Genomic DNA, 25,318 nt, shown 5'->3' with positions numbered 1-25,318 from the left:
AATTTGCAAAAAAAAATTTGCGTACTGACGCAGAATTTGCGTTTCAAGTTATAAAATAATCAATCTTTTAAATTATTTAATATTTCAGATGAAATAATCTTCAGAAACAAATCTTCAAAGCATAAACGAATTAGGATAACGAACCATTTTATTATAGCAGTTCCCATTTTTTCTTTAATATAACGCTCTTTTTCCTGTTTTTCCTCAACACGTTTTCTTCCACGGAAGCTTCAAGATACCCTGAGAGCAATTTCTTTTATTAATGTTCGCGACCGTGTTTGAACTTAATTGTTTAAGTATTGATATTTAACGTCATTTACAAATACCAATAAAATAACCCCATGAAATAAATGAGATATATTGAAAAATATGAAAGCCCACCAAGACGAGTTTCATACCTGTTATTACCTGGCTTGGGAATTGCAGCGGTGCATAATTAACAGGTTTGTTGTAAATGAGCTTTTGGTCAACTACAATGCATTTAAAATGCATCAGCAATCAGTAAGTTTGCCAACTGATGACAGTTAATCTGAAAGACTACCAGCTCTTGATATGATCTAAACCACCTGAGGTGACCATGATCTAGAGCATCGCAACTATTGTCACCAAAGTTAATAAGTAAGTCACAGAAGACCTTCACAGACAAAGAAAGATTGTCAACGAGAGCTGCAATTTTGGTGAATCCCACGGCAACACACCGAGGCATAACGCAAATTCCTCAACTCCGTTCAACACAACTTTCCTTAACTTCTCCGTCTGTAAGCACCATGCAGCTCAGTTGGGTCTCATAGACCTTTATCGTGATTGTCGTCACAGTACCACGTGACCCAGATCTGTTGCTTCATTTTTGCATATTGAGGTGAGGTTTACTAAAACGCTTTTTTTTCTACTAATAGATTGTTTTTATAATTTTTAAATGGCGGGGATCGATTAAAACATACATCTAGTGTATAGATTGAGTGCTGTATCTTCAAAATTCGAGAAATGGATTTTTACATGAACATTGTCCTTTAAATTTATGAATTTATCTAATATAGATCTAGGTTATTGTGGTTCTATTTAAATAATCCTGTATTCCCCCACCCCCACCCCTTAATACTGATTTATATTAAGGCCCTAAGGCAACCACACGTTCTGGTCACTCCTTTCACTGTCCTTTCGATCGTTCACCTAAGCAACTGCGGGGAAATTTGTATGGACAAATCTCCAAAATGCTAAGCTCCAGTTTCTCTTTATATCTCTTCTGTGATTCTGGGGTTAGTCCCTCCTCATACTCTTATCCTGCTGTGAAGTAAAAAGTTGTATATATATATATATATATATATATATATATATATATATATATATATATATATATATATAGCAAAACGAGCTGTTTTTGACGAGCAATTTTTTATCATCCGTCCATTATAAAGTATGGGGAAAACCTACCCTGAGTGTCAGAGCAACGTAAAAATTAGCTTGTAAATATTAAATATACCTTGGAGTCATTTTTACTAGTATTGCTTGTATTGCTGCTATGGGTTATATATGAAATCAAGATCGAGCTGGCAATACCGGAATCTAGAAAATAGGGTAGGAAAACCGGGAGTCGCATCACATTTGTCCCCCAAGCATTGTGCGTAACAACGCTCCGCCCACTTGTCACGTCACGGGTACTTCTACAGGTAGAATGGAAGGTAGAGGGAGAGGTATTTTTTCGATGCTGTCGGTGCTTATCCTTTTAAATGTGCTGCAAACATGTGCATCCAAGAAGGGTCCCCCAAATATCGTGTTCATACTCACAGATGATCAAGACACTGTTATTGGAGGAGAGGTAATGGACTATTTATAGCACTTCTAACATTGTTTTGTTTTTTATCACGAGATCTTTTAAGACCCAGTATGATAAAACAAAAAAAAAAAAAAAAAAAAAAAAAAAGGGGCAAAGGGATATTGTAAATTATGTAAGATAAATCAACATTAAAGTGATTTTGCATAAAGGAAAATTGTAACCTACATAGCTTGATGTAGAACTGAAAAAAGATCAAGTACATTATTAGTGCCGTAGGTTGCATCACATGATTTGAAGAGTCACCTGATACATGTACTAGTACATGTAGCTATAAATTATTTATGCATGTTTTCTTTTTTTTAAATATATACAACTAATATTTTGTCTGTCTTGTCAAAGGGGTTGACTGTGGTAAACGTAAGAAAGCAGATCCAAAGCAATCACTACACAGACAGAGGCGGATTTAGAGGGGGGGTCAGGGGGGTCCTGAACCCCCTCTTCGGCTTCTGAAAAGAAATCCCACTAATATTCCCCTCTTGGAATTAGAATTTTGACTAGCTGACTTATAGTACTGATACTAAACCGTACCAAATGGCACTGTTCACCCTCGAAAATACCAAAAGTTTTCGGGGCCTCCCAGCGGGCCCAAATCTCATGCCTTTTTTTTTTTTTTTTTTGGAGGGGGGGGGGGTCGGCTTCACATCTGCGCTATCACTCCTTCAAATAATCCTGGATCCTCCCCTGCATAGATAAATGCGAGATTAACTTATTAAAGAAAATACCCGGTTTTCTGGTTGAGTTCACTGACTGTTGGTATTTTAAAAAATCCAAATGGAACTCCCAGACGACTTCCATCACAATTTCAGGAATATATTTGATGAATGAAGACTAGATTTTAAATTTAGAGATATTTAGATACAGACAAAACTGATAATGATGTAATTGTTATGTTTTCCCATCCAATTCCAGTGCCACATTGAGACTTGTGTTTTTTGAGATCATACAATTTTTTTTTTGTCCACCAATTTGATTCTTTCAGTTCAGTACAAAACATTTGGTACATGCTTTGTGATTATTGCAACATATAATGAACTTGTGTTCATACTTCACAATTAATTAAACTACCAGTAGTATCCTCAGCACAAAACAACTTTCTTGATGTTTATTCTTTCCATTCAAGGGACTGACCTCAAAAGAGGGTCTGGGTGAGAGGGTTAAAAACAAAACTTATTGAAATTGCTTTGAATTATATATACAAAATATAATATCAATCAATCTTGGTAAAAGGCAAAATTATCCATAATTTCCACACAAAGCTTCAGAGAGAGATTAACATTATTCTATGATTTATTCTGAATTGAAGCATCTACAGTGTCTTGTCATTTATCATATAAACTTTTGTATTTTAATAGACAAATGATGAAACATGAAAATAATAAAATGATGTCCAAAAAGTATATTTTCCCTTTTGAAATGGGGGATATCCTAAGAAATCAGTCTTTTTAATGCATATTTATCTGGAAACAAGAGCATGCAGGCATGTTACTACCTATACTGTACATATTCCAGTTACACTCATCTTTTGAGTCAGAACTAATAGCGCAAGAAATACAGTAGATATACAGATACTGTAAATGGTGCTACAGGTTAAAGGGTCTAGAACCTTCAAATACTGCACATTGACTCATATTGCAATTTTTTTTTTAGACACCAATGACAAAAACCAAGAAGTTAATTGGAGATGAAGGGATCATTTTCAGGAACATGGTATGTATACTTATTGCAATGGAGGAGCCAGGATGTCTAGAACTAGATGGAGACTGGGTCCCAAATATAGGGTTGCGCCTTTCCTCTCCCTGTGAGGAAAAACTTTATAATAGAATTCAGTAATGTAAATGAAAGCTTTTAACACTAAAACTTGATATCCAATGAAACTATATTTTCACAAAGTTCATTAAGAGACACTTTTGTGAGTCAATGTGTTCTGCCAAAATAGGTTCATCCGCATATATGTATATTTTGATAGGAGACAGTGACATACACCCCATTTCCATAGATTAGATCGACCTACTTTAGATCGACCTAACTCCCTGGGGGTTCACGCTAAATAGCTGTCAGCCGGGCGGACACGAAAGTTAATTACCCCCTTACAGCTTGTAGTAGGCGGGACGGACATTTAAGTCGGATTATCTGAAAGTAATTTAGTGAGACTCCCCGCGGGGATAGACTGATCTAAAATCTATGGGAATAGAGCCATACAGTACATTGATAGTGGCAAAGTTTATCAGGACTTATAAATTTAATTTTTTTTGCTAACATTATTTTGTGGTTCTTATCTGCAATGATCAAGTGTAATTTTATATAGAAAAAACATGTTTAAAATCTTAAATCTTAAAATTTGTCCATTTGATATATTATTCAGTTTGTCACCAGTCCATTGTGTTGCCCTAGTCGATCCAGTATTCTCACTGGAAACTGTGTCCACAACCATGGTGCTGTCAATAATAGCGTGGACGGGAACTGCAGTAGCCCCATCTGGCAGAATCAGTCAGAGATGAGAGCTTTTATCACGTATCTCAAAAAACAGAAATACACCACTTTTTTTGCTGGGAAATATCTCAATATGGTTGGTACATGTACCTTTTGATTTTTTTACATGTATTTCAAAATTGTTTCAGCCCAATTTAAAGTGCATACTTAAGTTTTTTTTTAAAGCAGTATTTAAATGGTATTATTTTCATTGTTATTTCCTTTTTTATGCACATTAATAACCATGCAATTTCTCCTTCATCATGGTTGACTTTATTTTTACTTTTTGTGCCTAGTATTTAGCCAAATTTTGTATTTTTATTTGATGACATATGCTAAGATAGCCTATAATTTAATTGTTTTAGGCCAGCTGTGTGTGTGTGTGTGTGTGTGTGTGTGTGTGTGTGGGTAGGTGTATGTGTGCACATACGTGCATGCATGCTTGCACATACTTGTGTCTGTGTACTGTGGTATATTGCAAGATATATATGTAAGGAAACATTTTCTCTGGTCTATTCCAGTATGGCAGACGTGAGACAGGGGGCCCAGAACATGTACCACCTGGCTGGGACTGGTGGAATGGGCTGGTAAGCTAATGTAACTAGAACACCACTTCACTCTGAGTATCAGAGGTCACTGGATGGCATGAAGTCATGGTACGATGGGCCACACATATGATATGGGTCACATGTCATAGGTCACACATATCATGGGTCCAAGGGTTTTCCAAGTGAACCATCCAGGCCCCAGTTTCACCACAAAAATTTTTTGGAAGTGACTTAAGGCATACTTGGACTCTCTGAAATTTTGTAAGAAATTACAGGTGGTAATTTTAGACAGCCTGTACCCCCAATCCTGCGAAAAGGCCTGCATGGGTCACATGTCATGGTTCACACATAATGAGTCATGCATCAAGTCACGGGTCACATGTAATGGCCGGGTCACAATTCAAGTCATGTATCACATGATGGGTCACACTTCATGTCATGGGACACACCTAATGGTTCATATCATATCAGTGGGCCACGCATGTCATGGGTCACACATCATGTCATGGGTCATGTCTGTGTGAATGCATTAATTGTTCATGGTACTCATCTCCAACACAGACCAGAGTTTTAATCCCACAAAAAGTTGAGGACAGAATCTGTGTTGGGCACTTAATCTTATAAATGGAAACACATACAGCAGCTCTCAAAAGTGAAGTGCTTATTGAAAATGTTATCTGGTTTTCATAGGTTGGTAACTCCAGATATTACAATTATCACCTGTCTGTGAATGGAACAGTAGAGAACCATAAGGACAACTACGAGAATGACTACCTTACCAACATCATTGTAAGTACTGGCACTATCTTACTGACATTATATGTATTTAATACAGGCACTGTATACCTTATTGACATAAATATACCTGTACATGTAATATATATATAGTAAGTATATGCACTATCTTACTGACATAACCAAGTTTATAGTAAGTAGGCACTACATGTACCTAACTGACATCATTTTTTTTTTCAATAGAATTAAGTGATTGATTAGAATTACTGTATATGACTTGGATACACAAAATATGGTGCTACACATGTAACAAATTTGACAATTGAGTAAATTGTTAAAGAAAAGGTACAAGGTCAGGATAATAAGTATTTTACATTTCTTCCAAGCTAATGAAGACTATAAAATTTTAGAGGAAGCAAACATTTTATAGTTTTTATCAAACTGCTGCAACTCTTTAACATCATAATTTAATCAATACCTTTCAACTTTTCTTTATATATATATGCCAATATTATCTTATTTATTTGATATTTTTAACCCAAGATCATGTTAAAACTATTTCCATTTTATGTATGTTTTCTGATATATATATATATATATATATATCTGATATATGTACCCCTGTATATATATATATATATACACACACACACATTTGTCGAATTATTTTTATTATATATAAGGCAGCTCATAGCATTGGGAGATTAAAAAAGTAGAAAAGAATACATGTTTGGATTTTTTAGAGAATTAACTAAATAGATGTCACATTGACTATTGCAGAACAAAAAAAATGAAGCACAAAATGCAATCAAATTCTGATCACAAGTTGCATACTACCCTTGTCGTTATATGTGGAAAACTTAAGATGGAAAGCAGCAGTATTTTCATAAATTCAGAGCAAAAGAGCAGACGACTTCCTTCAACTGCAGTCACCCGATTCAGGCCCCTTCTTCATGATGCTGTCCACCCCAGCCTGCCATGGACCCTTAATCCCAGCCCCCCAGTACAATAACAGTTTTAATGACACCAAGGCACCAAGGAATGGAAGCTTTAATGTGTATGGGAAGGTGAATGCTTCATTGCAGACTGAATAACATCTCTCTCTCTCTTTCTCTCTCTCTCTCTGCTGATATTATATTATATTATATTATATTATATTATATTATATTATATTATATTATATTATATTATTTACTTTATAAGATATTACTATGCAATATTACTAATATAAACCAGATAATGATATTTCAAGAAACACTTAATAATATTTCAGGACAAGCACTGGTTGATAAGGCAGGCCCAGTTTCCTATGCCTGCTGATGGCATTGCCCACATAGATAAGCTTTTTAGGCGCAGGTACATATGGTGTGCAGCATATACATACAAATTTAGAATTTTTTTTAATATCTCTCATGCCTTTAGAGGTTCATTTTCAAATTTATTGAAAGTATGGAGTTAGTAGAGACTTATGAATATTTGATGTAACTTATTTCTTTTTATCGGAACACATGGTTTTACACATATGGTTTTTGTGCGCCGTCTCCGCTGCCACGTCACTTAAGTGAGCGGCAAAACCCCAAAAAGTGCTTTATTTAAGGAGTTTAGTGTCCCCTTTATACACAGACCTGAATTATATACCATTTGAAAGCTAAGAGTCTGCTGGTCAAAGTTAGCCATGATGTGGAAATGGCAATTGCCTGCGTAACCATGGAAACGGGCAAAATCCAAGATGGCCACCTGTTTTTTTTTTTGCATTTTTTCTAAGAATACAAATCATTGATAAACATAACTAAAACACTGTGTGTCATATGGCCTTTACATGTTTTGTGATGAGGGAGCTTATGGGCTAAAAAAAACACCATGCCAGAATTTCAAGATGGCCGCCGTTTTCAAGATGGCTGCTGTTGTTCATTAAAAAAATTGGTCAAATTTTCTCTTTTTGTTCCCAATCTTTAATACATATAAAATCAAAATTGTAATGTCCACATAGTTATTTAGTTATTTTGGGGTGGATTATACAAAGTAGACATATTTTCATTTTTATATGGTATTTGGTTAAATTTGGATGAGGTTAAAAGCAGTCAATTTTAAATATTCAACATGGCCGCCCTGAAATGCAAATTTCCATGACGTGGGCTTTGGTTCACTTTTATTATTAAATAAATCATTTTTATTACCAAGGTCACACACAAATTTGTGCTATATGTTAAATACTACATGATGCCTCACACAACCTCTTCAAGATGGCCACCATTTTCAAAATGGCCTGCATGGGTCACATGTACAATGTCTTGTGAAATATAGATCTCATACAAAGAGTTATTATCCCTTTAAGTGTTGATTGTGCTGTTATAAACATTATTTATTATTGTATCAAAATTGACAAAATGACCTATTTTCTGCATCTTTTTAAGGTGTGACTTATATGGGCCTGAAGACCTTTACTAGTCACATTTGTAATTTTCCCTTGGGTATAAGTTCATTGCTATAAAGTCAATTAAGATTCAAGTGGCCATTAAATGAGATTACGTAAAACACACTTGTTGATACTGTAAACTCCCATAAGTTAAAGGGATAATAACTCTTCATATGAGATCTATATTTCACAATAAAACATTGTGAATAACTCATAGAAATAAAACATATTCTGTTTTACCACAAAAATGGCAGTTATAGCTATTATTCTGATATCTGAGCTTGTTATTGGACCACGAGACCTCCATACATTTCTGTACACAGTTATAATCTCCTAAGAGATAATTACAAAAAAAAGAAAAAAAACTTTTTAGAAAAAATTCAGGGACTAACTTTGAATGTAGAAATTGATTCATTAACCATTGTTTAACCATTCATTAATTGTTGTTTACTCCAGGAAAATTCATTTTTTGGCCGAAACAAAGAGTTATTATCCCTTTAAGTTCTCTGCCAGATAGGTGTCCATAATAATGAAGCAGTGATAATTATGCAGGTACCGGTAAATATTGTTTAATATTGCAAATAAGTTTTCAAAAAAAAAGTGTTTTTCATACGATTTATGTGTTGTGTGCTATATCAAAAAGTACAACATCACAATATTCAATGGTGAAATTAAAATGTCATGTAGTAACTTCAAAATTACAGGAAGCAGAAATGGCCCTATACTATTGAACTTGAATAGGAAGTCATATATATATATATATATATATATATATATATATATATATATATACATACTGGCAATCTAACTGTATCCATGAAATTGACCTCTGACCTACTTTTTGCCATGGAGTCCCTTACGAAAAAGTCCTATAGGATCCTATAGGATCCTATAGGACTTTTTCGTAAGGGGTGAACTGTGCAAATTTTCTGTCCTTTATATACCCAAAACTGGCAGAGATACACCATAGTTACTATTAAGTGTGAATAGGAAGTCATATACTGGCAATATAACTGTATCCATGAAATTGACCTCTGACCTACTTTTTACCATGGAGTGAACTTTGCAAATTTTCTGTCCCTTATATACCCAAAACTGGCAGAGATACACCATAGTTACTATTAAATGTGAATAGGAAGTCATATACTGGCAATCTAACTGTAACTGTGAAATTGACCTTTGACCTACTTTTTACCATGCAGTGAACTTTGCAAATTTTCTGTCCCTTAATTTATGTCTCCAAAACTTGCACTAATACATATTTACTATTGAACTTCAGTATAGGAACTCATATATGTTGACAGTCTTCCTGGGACCTTGAATTTGACCTTTGAACTACTTCACAAATTGGATTTAACCTTTTACTTTTCCCCATGATTTTGTTATAAATTGTAATTTTCAACAAAAATATTGGGATCTCTTGTTTACTGCATTTTGTATATGAGCTTTTGTAGATCGATCTAACAGGTTCGGTCCATCTTCGGGGGTTATTTTCTGGCTTAATTCTGCTTAATTGGCTTATGGTAGATGTCTGGCACACTTGCTAAAGCTGCTAAACGATACATAGTTAATTACCCCCCCTACCAGCTAAAGTTACAAGGCTTGACAGACAACTAAGCTGCTTAAAGGGATAATAACTCTTCGTTTCGTCCAAAAAATGAATTTTCCTGGAGTAACCAACAATTTTCCCATATATACTTACCAATGTTTAATGAATCCATTTTTACATTCAAAGTAAGTCCCTGTTTTTTTTCTAAAAAGTTTGGTTTTTTGTTAAAATCTCTTAAAGGACAATAGTCATATAAAAATCCATTTCTCGAATTCTGAAGATCCAACACTTAATCTATACACTACAGTTACGTTTTAATCGATCCCCGTCATTTAAAAATTATAAAAACAATCTATAGACAAAAAGCATTTTAGTAAACCTCACCTCAATATGCATAAACTAAGCAACAGATCTGGGTCACGTGGTACTGTGACGACAATCACGATAAAGGTCTATGAGACTCAACTGAGCTGCATGGTGCATACAGACGGAGAAGTTAACCCAGCTAGAAAAGTAGTCCCCTTTGCAGTCTGCTTGCAGTCTCCTTTACAGTCCCCCCATGGAGCCTGCTTTGCAGTCTCCCTAGCAGTCCCCGCTCCCATAGCAGCCTCCTTTGCAGGTATCCTTAAGTATGGAGGGAGTCCCCTTGGCAGTCTTAATTTGCATTTTTGGAACGCGCTGCCAGGGGGACTGCCTGGGCAGTCCCCCTAGCAGTCTGCTTTGGCAGCCCCCCTAGCAGTCTGCTTGGCAGCCCCCCTAGCAGTCTGCTTGGCAGTCCCCCTAGCAGTCTGCTTGGCAGCCCCCTTGGCAGTCTGCTTGGCAGTCCCTCTGGCAGTCTTAATTTGCATTTTTGGAACGCGCTGCCAGAGGGACTGCCTGGGCAGTCCCCCTAGCAGTCTGCTTTGGCAGCCCCCCTAGCAGTCTGCTTGGCAGTCTCCCTGGCAGTCTTAATTTGCATTTTTGGAACGCGCTGCCAGAGGGACTGCCTGGGCAGTCCCCCTAGCAGTCTGCTTGGCAGCCCCCCTAGCAGTCTGCTTGGCAGCCCCCCTAGCAGTCTGCTTGGCAGCCCCCCTAGCAGTCTGCTTGGCAGTCCCCCTAGCAGTCTGCTTTGGCAGCCCCCCTAGCAGTCTGCTTGGCAGCCCCCCTGGCAGTCTGCTTGGCAGTCCCCCTAGCAGTCTGCTTGGCAGCCCCTCTAGCAGTCTACTCTGCAGTCTCCCTAGGCAACTGGCAAAATAAAATTTGGTAAAATCTTTTTATTTATATATTTTATTTATTTATTTATTTTTTGTATATTCAAACGGGGGCGTCTCGATAGTCCGAAGGTTCATTGGTCCGAAGGTTCATTGGTCCGAAAAGTGGTAACATTTTCATCGATTTTTTAATCAAGGGTTCATTGATCCAAAGGTTCTATAGTGAATATTCGAACCAATGAACCTTCGGACTATTGAACCTTCGGACTATTGCTACGGCCCCTATTCAAACAATAATTACATTTATCAAAAGGAATTTAGAAATAATCTTTCTCCAAAGTATGTATTTAAGTTCAAATCTAAATACAAAATTTCCCCTTGATCATAAAATGTATGTTATCTGATCCATTTATATCTAACATATTGGTTTATTTCTCTCCATACAATTTACTTCAGTTTACTGCTTTACATATATATATTTTTTTACAAAGCCCATATTAGCAGAGGGCTGGGAATTCTACTGTATGTTATTTAATCATTCCAAAAACTCTATCACAGAATTCACTGACCAGGATTCATATATACAGACACATAACAGCAATATTTCAAGTAATTTTTAAGGTTTTTTCAACTAATGAGGGCAAGTTATACACTAATACAATTTTAAAGTGTACATACCAAAGGAAAAAAGGCTCATTTCATTTAAACTTGGTATTTTTAACACACTGCATGATGATGAAATGTACAGAGATGTTTTAAAAGGTAATTATCCTCATCTGTGAATTATTGTTGATATTCATGCCAAAAACTAAAGAATTTAAAATAAGATTTTTACAAGGACCAAAATGGTTAAATGCAAACCTTTTTCTAGCCTAATAGCAATTCCAAGTACTTTTCAAAACCACAAACAGAATTCAAAGTGCTGGGTTAAAATTGAACACTTTCCAAGGCTCTATGGATCCTGGTGCATCAGTAAACTATACATGTAGGAAAATACAAAACCAAAAAGGCTTGCATGCTCACTTCTTATCCTGTCTCTTTATCTCTTCATTTTTCTTTCTATATTTCCTAAAAATGTCTTCTTTTTCAATCCAGAAATCAATGTTTTCAGATTTCTTGCCTCTTCCTTAGAACATTCCTGACCTATAGCTTCTGGCTTAGATATTTGAATCAGCCCAACGGACAACTGCCTGTTTAAACTGTGCTATGTACTGTCCAGTATAGTAATTTGATCTCATTGAGCAAGCTGTAGGTGGACTGTTTATATCAAACTGACAGTTAAGATAAACATGCCCCTAACTTGAAATGAATTTGGTCTATTGAAAGTTACCAGTTGATTTTAAGTCCAACTTAAATTGATGCTAACTGTGAGGTTTAAAATTTATACATTGTGCAATTGTATATTAAAATAAGACTTCAATCATTTGTCTAATTTCAATGATAATAATAGCAATGGTTAAGCATATATTTTCACAGCATTATTTAAAAAATATAAATCTGTTCACTCAGTTATTTTTTATAGGTGAAGTAAATGTACTATATATGAGTGTATATATAGCTTGGAGGATTAAAGCCAACAACTGCTTTTAACCCAAACAATTTTAAAGTCATTTTGACAAGCTCTTAATAAAAAGAAAATGTTTTCTTTTAAGCCTGATAACTGATCAAAAGATTAGCATACATGCTTCTCAGTTGCGAATAGAAACACTTTTTAAGTAACTATTGGGTTTTTTATTGCATACGTTGGGCAACGTTAAAAATGTCAGTTATTGCAGCCTCCTTCGCAGTCCCGTGCAAAATATTTAAGTTATTGCAGCCCCCTTTGCAGTCTCCTGCAAAAATGCCTAAGTTATTGCAGCCTCCTATGCAGTCCCCTGCAAAATGTTGAAGTTATTGAAGCCCCCTTTGCAGTCCCCTGCAAAAATGCCTAAGTTATTGCAGCCTCCTTTGCAGTCCCCTGCAAAAATATTTAAGTTATTGCAGCCCCCTTTGCAGTCTGCCTGCTCAAGGAGACTGCACACTGGAGCCCCTACTGCAAAAGGACAGTCTCCCTGGCAGTCTCTCTGGCAGCCTGGGCTCCTGTGGGCAGCCGGGGCTCCCATTCTAGCTGGGAAGGAAAGTTGTGTTGAACGGAGTTGAGGAATTTTCGTTATGCCTCGGTGTGTTGCCGTGGGATTCACCAAAATTGCAGCTCTCGTTGACAATCTTTCTTTGTCTGTGACGGTCTTCCGTGACTTACTAACTTCGGTGACAATATAGTTGCGATGCTCTAGATCATGGTCACCTCAGGTGGTTTAGATCATATCAAGAGCTGGTAGTCTTTCAGATTAACTGTCATCAGTTGGCAAACTTACTGATTGCTGATGCATTTTAAATGCATTTTAGTTGACCAAAAGCTCGTTTACAACAAACCTGTTAATAATGCACCGCGGCACTTCCCAACCCAGGTAATAACAGGTATCAAAATAGTCTTGGTGGGCTTTCATATTTTTCAAAATATCTCATTTATTTCATGGGGTGATTTTATTGGTATTTGTAAATGACGTTTAATATCAATATTTAAACAATTGAGTTCAAACACCGTTGCGAACATTAATAAAAGTAATTGCTCTCAGGGTAACTTGAAGCATGCGTATGCCCAGGCATTACTTCCGTGGAAGAAAACGTGTTGAAGAACAAACAGAAAAAAAGAGCGGTATATTAAAGAAAAAAATAGGAACTTATGTACTAAAATGGTTCGTAATCCTAATTCGTTTATGCTTTGAGGATTTGTTTCTGAATGTTATTTCATCTGAAGTATAAAATAATTTAAAAGATTTATCATTTTATACCTTGAAATACAAGTTCTGCGTCTGTACACAAAACTTTTTGCAAATTTGTATGCTTTGTCAAACCCAAAGACATGTAGCAGATCAAGGTAAAAGAGCATTGTTTGCTATAAGTAGCATGGGAAAAATCATTACTTGAATGTTTACTAAATGTGCAGTTTTACATACGTGAGTATAAAAAATAAAAAAATTCCAAGCACGCACAGCAAAATGTAGACTAACGCAAAACATCAAGAACAGCGTAATCTCAGCAAATGTGCCCCATATAGTAGCTTAATTTCCATTAATAATAAAATCATCATTTAAGTCAAAAATTTTCTGTCGATTTAATAAATGTTCTAATTTATCCAGAACGGTATATTTATTTAAGAGGAGGCTAACTGAAATATAGTTTTATTATTTGTTTATTTTGTATTTGAAAATTGCCCATGTCACCCTGTTAATTAGAAGGTCTAAGCTGGATCAAGTCCGTGCTAAAATTCCTATGAAGCTGTGCAGGAAAAATTCTTCCTTTGTTTCTCTAGCTCCTCAATAAACCCGGTGTTCAGATTTTATCTAGTACCCCCAGGTCTGCGGGAGCTGCTCTTTGAAACTAAAGCACAGGTAGATTTTTACCTGAGATAAATATCGCCAGCCATTTAACCCTCTAATTAAGAGGTAAAGGAAGTTCCAGTTAGATGGATGATTAAGATGGGACTTGTAAAGGTAACGGTCTTCGTTTACCTCAGTTTAAGAAAAGTATCCAAGACGGAGTGTCAGCGGTTTAATAAAATTAATTTAATTCCACAAATAACATGGCCCTCATATGCAATAATCCACAGTACCCTTTACTCATTCAAATGCAGTGTTTTATACAACTTGGGATAACCATAATTAAATGCTCGTTAAAGAATTGACTAGAAGGGAATGGTTTTACACAGCTTCATGAGGATTTAGATCCCTCGGGTAAGAGATTTGAATGAGTATTAACTTTTATCAGAAGCCAGAGAAGTCATCTTACAGGTAGACAATGCGGCTCAGTTTGACAGCTAAGCACGCTCTGTTCTCCAGTGGTTCGATTGTCGTCATCGGGCCACGTGACCACGTAGCTCATTAACTCCCAGGCCGAGCAAATAGGACGTTTTTTAAAGCCAAAAATTTACAAAATGAGCTTTTAATTTGTGTATTTGGATAAAGATATCGTTAGTTGGGCATGTTTTCTGAAGAATATGTTCCGTTGAGGCCATTCTGACGGTATGAAGCAAATCCTTTAAGAGATTTTAACAGAATATAGCCATCAGTGGAGGTCACGTGGTCTAAAGACATGCTCAGATATCAGAATAATAGCTATAACTGCCGTTTTTGTGGTAAAACAGAATATATTATATTTCTATGAGTTATTCACAATGTTTTTATTGTGAAATATAGATTTCATACGAAGAGTTATTATCCCTTTAAGTTAATTGCAATTAAGCAAGTCCCCTTGGAGATGGGTCAATCCAAAGTTTGTATGATAATCTCTGGGAAATGGAGGTGTTGTTTTTTTTTGTTTTGTTTTGTTTTTTTTTTTTTTTGTTTTTGTTTTCCATACGAATGCACTAACTACAGCTGGTGGTACAATACCCATGCAGGTATCTCCACTCTGATCCTTTAGTTGTTTGTGACAAGTGTAAACTTTCCATTTATAGATGGCGCACCTTGCTGTCAGTGGATGATATGGTTGAGAATGTGATCAACTTGTTAACTCAGCGAAAACTGCTGGACAATACCTACTTGTTTTATTCCTCCGACAATGGCTATCATCTTGGTAAGAAATGGAGATTAAATGAGGAAAATAATAACAAAGTTGGAGTTTTCTCTGAGATCTTCAGCCTTATGCACAGTTTTATTTGAAGTTGGTTTATTCCACTTTCATGTCAAGAATTAAGGTATAAAATGTATGGTTAACAGGGGCGGATCCAGAGTTTTTTTCTGACAGTCTTCCAAATTATCTTTGTTGATTCATCCTCCATTTTTGACCGTCTTCCGACAGAAAAAAAATAGATACCCGTCAATGTAAACTTGAAAATCTGACCGTCTTCCGGAAGACCCAGAAGACGCCCTTAATCCGCCCCTGGTTAAAACTTTGTTTTCCATATTAATTAGTGTATGTGTCTGAATGCCACTTTCATAAACGTATTATATAAGAGCATCCAATTTTTTTACACTGAAAAGTGTACATGAGTGCAAAGTTGCTGAATTAAGATGTAACAGAGGTTGTAACAGACACTTGAAAAGACAATCAATAATAGAATAATGCACACTAAAAAGTGATAAAATGAAAAATGTAGAATTAATGTATACATGTAACATAATTGGTTGCAACATTAGATCTTAATGAGGACAATGGTGTAGATAAACTGTAATAGCTATATGGCCATATTCAGAAAAGGGGACTAGTACCTACTCTGAGGGTCAAATATGGCAACCCACTACAAAGCTTGCCATCTAATATCCAGTAATAGACACTAAATGGGTCTGTAGCATTAGTCCGAAGGTTCAATAGTCCAAAGGTTCATTGGTCGGAATATTCACTATATATAGAATCTTGGACCAATTCAATGAACCTTTGATTAAAAATTTAACCGATGAAAATGTTACCATTTTTCGGACCAATGAATCTTCGGACCAGTTAACCTTCGGACTATCAAGACGCCCCCCCCCCCCCCCCCCCCCACTAAATACCCTGTAGATATCCCATAGGGATTGGCTATAATTGACCCTCAGACTAGTTATTCCCATTTTCTGAATGAGGCCTATATCAACTTTTTAATTATTTATTTTAAAGGTCAGTTTTCTATGCCACATAACAAGCGGCTACCATATGAGTTTGATGTGCGAGTACCCCTGATGGTCAGAGGACCGGGCATCAAGGCTGGTCAGCTCAGAGAGGTGATGTATAGGCCCTACTAATTACAACATGAATCCTCCCCTGTATATGCAATATACAAGAGCAGATTTTTAACGAAATGTAGCCAAGATGTAATTTGGTCTTGTATTTATCACATACATTGTTGTACAGTAGAAGAAGAGTATAGTGTATACGTAGCTGACTTAATTAATTGCATGCATGGTTGGCACTTCGAATGATATGATGAATGCACCAAAATTAAGGTATAAAAAATTCAGGCGAGAGTGTAAGCCGGCCAAATTTTGTTTGAAGCACAGGCTGTGCGATAAGTGATATTACGTGCAACACTGACCATTGTGGCTGCTGCATATTGGTTAGAATATTGTAGGCCTACATGTACTTCTGCAGTAGGCCTATAGATCTTCAGGCCCGTACATATAGCCAGCAATTTCATTAGGGAGGTTCTTTTTTTTTCTGAAAAACTCCCATAAAAACTTCATGTACCTAGATCAAATTTTACCCAGAGTGGACCTTCTCCCAGCATAAGGGGTGGTGCTTTCAACCCCCCGAACCCCACCTGGCTACAGGCCTGATCTTTGCTAAATTGAAAAGCATGCATATAGAATAATATACGATACAAACATACAGTATTACTGATGGAAATGGATTTATTAATATATTGTAATTTTATATCTCACAGGAAATGCAAAATTAATATCTCATTGCAGGAAATCATTTTAAACATCGACTTGGCACCAACATTTATAGCTCTGTCTGCCCAGACTGCCCCATCACAAATGGACGGCATGTCTTTCCACAACCTTCTAGCGCAGAATGCCACAATTCCAGCCTCCAGTTGGCGAGAGAGTTTTGTGATTGAACACCAGGGGGCGTACAACGAGATTATTCCAAAATGCCCTCAATTTGATCACATGGACCTGTCTGTAAGTCTTCATTTGTGGTTGTTTAATTGATTCTGCATCACTGCGTATGCTTTTTTTCATTTTTAGCATTTGGCAGACATAAAAAGTTGATTACTAACTGGTTTCACATTTGGATTGCTAAGTATAATACATTGAATTAAAAAACAAGGACTGTAATTTTGAACAAGACTGTGGAGCTGTAATTTCACAAACATTGTAAAATTAAGACGTACATTACTGATAAGCTATGTTAACAATTATAATTTTGATAAGAATATTCCTGCTGGTTTTCAAGTTGGTAGCTTCATATTCAGTCAAAATGTTTGATTTTTGTAACAAAAAATTATAGAACTTGAAATGATGTTATGTTTGAAAATCACATTTGAATCTGTAAAATCTTTTGAGTTGATGACGTGACAGGAATGGTAATTAGTAGTTGCCTGCAGTGAGGTGTAATCTGTTCCCCATATTTTTTGTACAGGTAACATATACATGTATTTGTCTCATATATTGGCCCAATTAATATCTGTCCCCTATACTCACTGACTCCATAACTTCCAGCTAACCCTAACCTGTACTAATCATATGGGACCCTGGATTTATAGCACTTTGAACTTGAACAGGCTAAATATGTACACGTACATGCTTGCTTTAGAGGTTTACAAAGCTATAAATGGGCTTAATTGCACCTTCCTACATCTTTGACCTTTTCCAGGAAAGAATAACAAATTACAACCTTAGAGTGGAAAAGAAAAGTAGAAATATCCCCAGATTTAATCAGTAACATATGGCAAAAAATCCTTTTCATATCTTGGGCCAAAAATATGAAATGATCTTTTAGAAGTATTAATTAAAGCACAGCATCATTGTTCAGATGAGTTTAAATCACTAATATAGCCTGTGTAACCTTTATGCATATACATGTAGTGAAACTGTGTAATACAGGGGGTAATACATGTTTACGTTGTTTTATGCATCTATATAAGTGAGCATTGTGTGTAGAAATGTTTGTTTTTCACAATTAATTAGATCTAGCATTTTCTATATTTTTCATAGAAAGATTTTTCATATACTATCTTAGTAGATTTATGCGTACGTATTTGTATATTTTAAGTAGAAAGATTTTCCATTTTCTATCTTACTAGACTTCATGTCTAAATATTGCATTATTTATAGAATTTATACCCGGCATGAAATAAAATTAATTGTGTTGTATTCCTGTGACTACCATAGTCCTGTCACAATGGGTCTCTGATTTGCTCTATGTGGTTATTGTAGCACTGCAACAAAATTTGTGTGTGTGAGGATGCCAAGAACAACACGTACAGCTGCGTAAGGACGCTCTCAGCAGACACCAACTACATGTACTGTGTGTTTGAGGACACTGAGGTGAGCTGGGAGTCCAAGGTTGTTTAAATATTCTTGTTTAGAGTCGACTTTCTTTTTTTTATTTTCTCCTGAATTTTGTTTTCATAAGTTGGCTTTTCTTTTTTTGTTTATTAATCAATATATTTATTTTATCATTTATTCTTTCTTTCATAATTTAATCAATATATGTAATTCATTTTATGTTATCATAGATAAGACAGTAATTCTGATAAATCAAACGGCATATGGTTGTTGAAGCCATTTTGCTTTAATTTTTCTTCCAGATTAAATTTTAGGGTTTATGCATTGCAGTGTTTTTTTTTTTTTTTTTTTTCTGGAATAGGAAACTTCTTGTTTTGATGATGTGTGTTTAAGTGCGTATGTGTGTGAACAAGAATATAGGAGGCTTTTGTAGAGCCAATAAAAAAGACTTAAGCACTAAAAACAATATTTTCCAAGAATTATTAATGCATGCATTATTATAATGAGCAAATACCTCTTTTCAGAATTTTGAGGAATTTTATGACCTGAATAAAGACCCCGACCAGCTCTCCAATGCCATCCAAACAGTGGGTAAATCAGTACTTATGGACCAGAGAAAGAAGTTAATGGAGCTGTCTGTCTGTCAGGGACCCTCTTGTCACAAGATATGACCATGCCATGTACTTGTTAATTCAGGTCATGGTGCCTGGCTTGGTTTTTAAATAGTTTCATTGTGTCTGCATTTTGAAATTTATAATATCAAAACATTATTTTTGTAAACATATTATATGTTTACAAAAATAATGTTTTGAGTTTTGAAAAACTTTTTTTTTTTTTGAAAATTGAAAAACTTTTTTTATGAAACTGTGGATATTTGGATATTTATAATTACAGTTATAAAGATACTGTTGAAAATATTTATTTCAAAAATTCTCTTTAATTTTATCAATTAGTCTAGAAAATAAAAGCTAAAAGCAAAAATTCATTTTATTCCTGGTATACTTTAAAAGGACAGATACATTTGTCAGTAAGTCTTTAATCAGCATTCCATTCTACTGAGTATGTGAAGTAGTGTTTTTTAGCAAGTTTACTATTGCTCTAACTACCACATTTATCAAAGGTTTTATTTGCATCATGGTAATAAATATGAAATCTAATGCTTTCAAGGAAAAAAAAGGCCTGTTTTTCACAAGAATAAAATCAACCCACAAGTTTTTTTACCAGGTTGCATGGTACGCCTATACTCATCACTCTCCCTAGTTGAAATACAGCCTGATCTGGCTAGACCTGTGGTTGGTTTACCCTCTACCAGGGTGACAGATATTATAGGCACATTTTCCACCAGAAGATTGACTACATTTAGCCAGAGACATTATCCGTAAATATTTAGTGAAAAATCAATCTGTGGCCCTGGTTAAGGGTCATAGTTACAGTACGTGTATATGTATGTAGTTTTAGATAAGGCACCTTTTTAACAGATTGTGGTATAAAATATGGGAAATAGTATCGTGTACAGGTAGAACAGAAATATTTTGCCACTGAAAGAAGTGCAATTCTCTTGTCTTTCTTTAAATGGAAGACAAAATCATTATTTATTATTGTACCGGTAGATCCAAATATATAATATCATAAAGATAAGAGCAAGAAAAGAGGTTATGGTGACATATTTTTGTTGAAGACGTTTGCAATCAATAAAAAACAGACATTGATAAACAGCTTAATTTGTTGTTTCTTAATCTTTTTTTTGATGTATTATTTTACTGTGGTGTAGTGATATTTTGCTGTGACTCATTAATTTGTGAGAGGTTTATACTTGTGTTCTCAAGCGCTCGAAACCTAGCACGAAAATTCATGCGTTAGCATTCATATTGACGATTCTGATGGTCAATAGAGTGCTAACGCATGAATTTTCATGCTACATAGAAGTCCCTAGAATATGTTACCGACAGAGACCGATTATATGTGACAGTGGATTTTGGGGGGTCCTGACCCCCTTGGGTTTCTGCAAAAAATCACACCAACAGCCTCCCTTGAAATTAGAATTTGGACAGGCCCGTATATAGCCAGCAATTTCAGGCCTGGCATAGTTACCAAACGGATCGTTCGCCTTCAGCAGGCCCCAAGCACTACGCCAAGTGGGCGAGGGTCGGCTTCGCGTCCGAGACCTGTGATTCCTTAAAGCAAATCCGAGATCCGCCCCTGTCGATCTAGTCGTTAAAGGCGGTGAGTGTCGTCCCCCCCCCCCCCCCCCCCCCCCCCCCCACTACCGTTACCAAACAACCGGAAGCCGCCTTCCTGGCTGTGAACGCATGCGCGCATAGGCATTTCCTGTGCAAGCAAGATGTCGCATCGAGATCAAGGAAGTGTGATACATCGTCAAATTCAACAGGATTGGGCCAATCGAGAATACATAGAAGTTATAACGACTAGTATAAAAAAGATAGCAGATTTCTTAAATTCATTTGGTAAGTTAAACATGCATCTAGCGGTTATAATTTTGTTTAGCTTGGTCCATAAGTGTACGTATATGTAGAAAGTAAAAGAAAAAACTAGTCTAGGATAAAGGATGAAATTTCTCAAATCTCCGTCATATCATTTGTGCATATTGACAAAATGCCTGACTCTTATTGTCTTATATTCTACTTTTGGACTGTTGAAAGTTGCAAAGGCTGAATCTCAGTAAATGTGGGATTTACAATGAGAAAAGAACATCTTCATGCCTCTCAAATTCAGAAAATGTTTAAAATAAATAAATGCTAATATAAGCACCAGTTTCACATTGGCAATTAAAGTACAGTGTAAGAGAAAATTAATACAAATGCAAACATAACTAGTAATATAGTTTTCCTGATCGAAGGCAAGAAAAGACGTTTCTTTTTTGCATATGCTCACAGGATCTTTTAATTTATCACTTGAATTGAAATTTACTGTTAAATTATTTCAGATACATCTTGTAGATCAAAATTAGCCATGCTGAATGAAAAATTGACTGCTCTAGAAAGGAGAGTGGAGTATATAGAAGCAAGGGTAAGTTTATTCTAAGAAAAAGTATGACTGCATGGTAGGTGGTTTGAGTTTGAAAACTTGCATTTCAATTTGCCAAACTTCACTATAAGCAGTTTATTTTAAAATTGTTTTTGTTGATGTTTTCTTTTAATTTAAGGACAATTTTTACGTTTAATATTACCAGCAATATTATAAAGTTATGCCCCATTACATCCTTAGTCATGTTCTTTTAAGAAAAAAACTTGTCATGGTGAATCATTTGCCTGAAAATACCAATTAAAACATTATAAGATATATTTAACATTACAAAATTATCTTGTTTTTATTTATTTTTCATTTTAGATTACAAAAGGAGAAACATTGTCTTAGCAAGCCATTTTGGAACAATGAATTTAACAGTTGAGAGAGTCTTATTATGATATGTACTTGTAAAGTTTACCAGCTGTGGAGAAAAGAATCACACTAACAACATTCTGGGTCACTGGTTTTGTCATCACTCTTGCTGAAAATGCTGGGATCAAACATGGGCTTACGTCACTGTCACGTGTGAAAAGGGAAGAAACATTGTGGGTGAAAGTGTACAAAATGTCCAGACACTGAAGCAGGATTTCCAGAGAGAACCAGCACACAAGAACACAAAACCAGTTAATTCACAAAAATAAACACAGCTTTTAGAATGGATGAGAAAAATTATTCCACCAAGACCATTTTCAATTTTATACATTTAATAACCAGGTGAATGTTTAGCAAGTGTAAAGACGTTACAATGATCATAATTGAAGGAATCACGTTCGCGACAAAAAGTGCATATATCTTTGACAGTGGCTTGGGCAGACGCAAATGGTGTGTTTATGTCACAACTATTGCCTGTACATAATAAAAGGACTGTTGACTCCTGAAGTATTATGAGACCATTCACATTGAATTAAACTGTTAAACTCAAAAGTAAACATTTAATTAAATAGCATTACAAATATATGTATTTACCAAAATTCAAATCACCCATTCGTAAAGCATATTATTGATTGTCAGGTAACAGATACCAGAACCTTAATTTGTATTATTTTTTGTATGTTATACTTGAAGTTGAATAGTAGATCAAGTAGTTTCAAATGCCTGACAGAAAAGGATTTTTTCAAACTTCATTACATAAATCGGGTTTTGGTATGTAAAGAATACCTAGCACTAAATGCTTTCATGTAACACAGTGTAGTTATGTTGGTGACAGTATTATATGTGTGAGACTATGGAGTAAAATGATTCCAAGTATAAAATTGACAGTAATTAAAAAAATTGGGGTGGGGGTGTTCACCATAGCTGTCACCATCTTTTTTTTTTTTTTTTTTCACATTTTCTGATTACTATCGTTATTGATATTGAAGTATCTTTACAATCTTTTTTTTTTTTTTTTTTTTTGTAAACAATAAAAGATATTGAAACTTTACTATCTGTCCTAATCTTTTTCCAGTTGTACTAGGTCAATATTAAGCATTTCTTTTCTGAAACTTAAAAAGAAGAAAAAAATGAGGGTCATACTTTTTATTTTAATACCTCTGCAATTTCTTTCAGATAGGCATTGGAATTTATGCCTTTCCATCAAGAAGAGATACACCTGCTATTCATTATTTATACATAGTGTCAATATTTCTAAATCTGTAAAAGTTTTTAAATGAGACTGAGAATTGGAATTCTTAAGCAAAAAGAAAACATTTAGTTTAACTCCCACCAACCTTTATTAACAATATATCACTATAAAAGGAAATAAAATCTATAAGTAATATTTTCATATACAAGTGAGCACTTAGAGATTCGTTGAAATAAACAATTTCCGGCACTGAGGTGCCTTTTAAACATTCTTTACAGAAAATGTGTTCAATATATTATCCATAATTTGTCAACAAGATTTGAACAGGTCAAGAAAAAATGATTATTATAACTAAGTTCATTGTGTAACAAATATTGCAAATGAAACATTTCAATTTGAAGTTAATTTAAACTTGTCAATTATGCATCACACTTAAGAACGAAAAACCTCATTACATAGTACATAGGCATGTAATATTTAAATAAGATAGGAAATGATCTAAACTGGACCACCATTTGAAAGTGAGCAAATCAAATACCACAGTCTTTGAGTATTCATAAAAAAAGCACTTTCAGATTAACAAATAATAATGCAATGTTGAAACTTTCTTATCATTATATTGTAATTTGCTATAGCAAAAATATACTTCTTTTTTGATCAACCACTTGTCACCTGCAAAAAAAAGAAGCACTGAAGCTTATAGAGTACATCAATAATCTCTTTCTTAAGAGTAAGGGCCCATCAAATTATGGGTCCTAGGATAGAGTATAGTGTATCTGACCTGGTATATTGCTGCTCCTCTAGACTAGAACAATAAATGATATGAAATTAATACATTACTGTATTGTTAAATATCATCTGTATTGACGAACATTAAAACTGCAGAACTTGAGAAACAATGCAAAATTTCATATTCGAGATGTAAAACACATGAACTTGTAGCTATTTTAATTAATAAATGCATTATTTGCGTGGAAATATCGGAACCAGTGACTAACCTTTTCACCCTTGTAAATAAATACATTCTAATTAAAAGCTAAAAGCCAAATGGCATTCCAGATGAAATAAGACTTAATAACCCAAACTTGGATTGAGCACAGCAGCTAAACATTATAATAACATTGCATATAGCCTATAAACCCTGTAGTAGTTGCACTAAGAGCTGCGACATAGAATATAAGCATGCAGTTGACTCAACAGATATTCATCAGTAAGACATAAGCTGCAACAGGGCAAGAACCCATTTAGGAATGTATTGCAATTCTTAAGACTGGAATTCTGTATCTGATCACAATGTATAAAGATAAAAAGAGAGGAAAAGAAAAATGTTTGTATTATGCATATGAAAACTATGTAATATTTATGCAAAAATATCAATATTGTTTTCTTTATATCACAGTTTCATAACATGAACTACTGAATATTAAGTAAAATTTCAGACTACATCATGCATAAACTGGTATCGCATTTCAAAAATCACCCAAGAGGATTATAATTTCAAACTGGCAGTGTTGCTTTCTTTTTCAAAAAAAACAAGGCAGCAAAGCTGTCAAATGTACAGACAAAAAGCAGGAAATAACAAAATAGGCTACTGTCAATTCTGATGCAAAAACTGCAAATTCAACATCAAATTTTAATTATGCTCAACAGGTAATACCAATGTAAGTAAAATGTGTAACAAACATAAGGCTTCAGGCCCATGGGAGTTCAAGTTCACCCTTTGAAAATGTAAAACTTTTAGAAAAAGAAGTCAATTAGACTGCTTTTCCAACTCGAGCTACATTTAAGTCCTGTATTTCTTTTTTGAAAGTTTGGCAATCATAAGTAATTAACATGGTTTTCACATAATGGTCATCATGGCAGCAGTGTTTTCTTCTATTCTGATGCAATATTACATAATGGTTACCAGTATAATGACAATCAATTTTTAATAATAAAATATACGTATCATGGATTTTCAGAAAATGTGACAAGCATGGGTCTTCAAGCCTGTGGAACTTCAAAGTCACACCTTGA

At 35.0% G+C, this 25,318-nt stretch overlaps 2 protein-coding genes across 3 annotated transcripts; both read left to right on the top strand.

Moving 5' to 3' along the window:
- Positions 1-1,559: 1,559 nt before the first annotated feature.
- LOC106157770 (N-acetylglucosamine-6-sulfatase) lies at positions 1,560-20,426 on the top strand. 2 transcript variants are annotated; one of them, XR_015334963.1, is made up of 13 exons: positions 1,560-1,816; positions 3,482-3,541; positions 4,197-4,400; positions 4,825-4,890; positions 5,542-5,640; positions 6,483-6,653; positions 6,860-6,942; positions 15,237-15,355; positions 16,376-16,479; positions 17,167-17,382; positions 17,782-17,842; positions 18,640-18,750; positions 19,236-19,272. XR_015334963.1 is itself a non-coding variant. In XM_013533516.2 (12 exons), the coding sequence occupies exons 1-12, from the start codon at positions 1,673-1,675 to the stop codon at positions 19,380-19,382; spliced, it is 1,524 nt and encodes a 507-aa protein (XP_013388970.2). In that variant the 5' UTR covers positions 1,563-1,672; the 3' UTR covers positions 19,383-20,426. The 2 variants fall into 2 exon arrangements, 1 of the variants encoding a protein (XP_013388970.2); XM_013533516.2 differs by lacking the exon at positions 17,782-17,842 and having other exon boundaries at positions 1,563-1,816; positions 19,236-20,426.
- Positions 20,427-20,984: 558 nt separating this feature from the next.
- Positions 20,985-22,617, top strand: LOC106157769 (putative protein BRICK1-A). The gene is made up of 3 exons (XM_013533515.2): positions 20,985-21,176; positions 21,656-21,738; positions 22,060-22,617. Exons 1-3 carry the CDS (start codon positions 21,053-21,055, stop codon positions 22,084-22,086), a joined length of 234 nt encoding a protein of 77 aa, XP_013388969.1. The 5' UTR covers positions 20,985-21,052; the 3' UTR covers positions 22,087-22,617.
- The last annotated feature ends 2,701 nt before the right edge of the window (positions 22,618-25,318 follow it).

Source organism: Lingula anatina, chromosome 6 (genome assembly GCF_051362555.1).
Source record: "Lingula anatina isolate TDL-2025a chromosome 6, LinAna3.0, whole genome shotgun sequence".
Classification (NCBI taxonomy): domain Eukaryota; kingdom Metazoa; phylum Brachiopoda; class Lingulata; order Lingulida; family Lingulidae; genus Lingula; species Lingula anatina.
The sequence above is the reverse complement of the archived record's forward strand: the minus strand, read 5'-3'. Positions and strand labels throughout refer to the sequence as shown.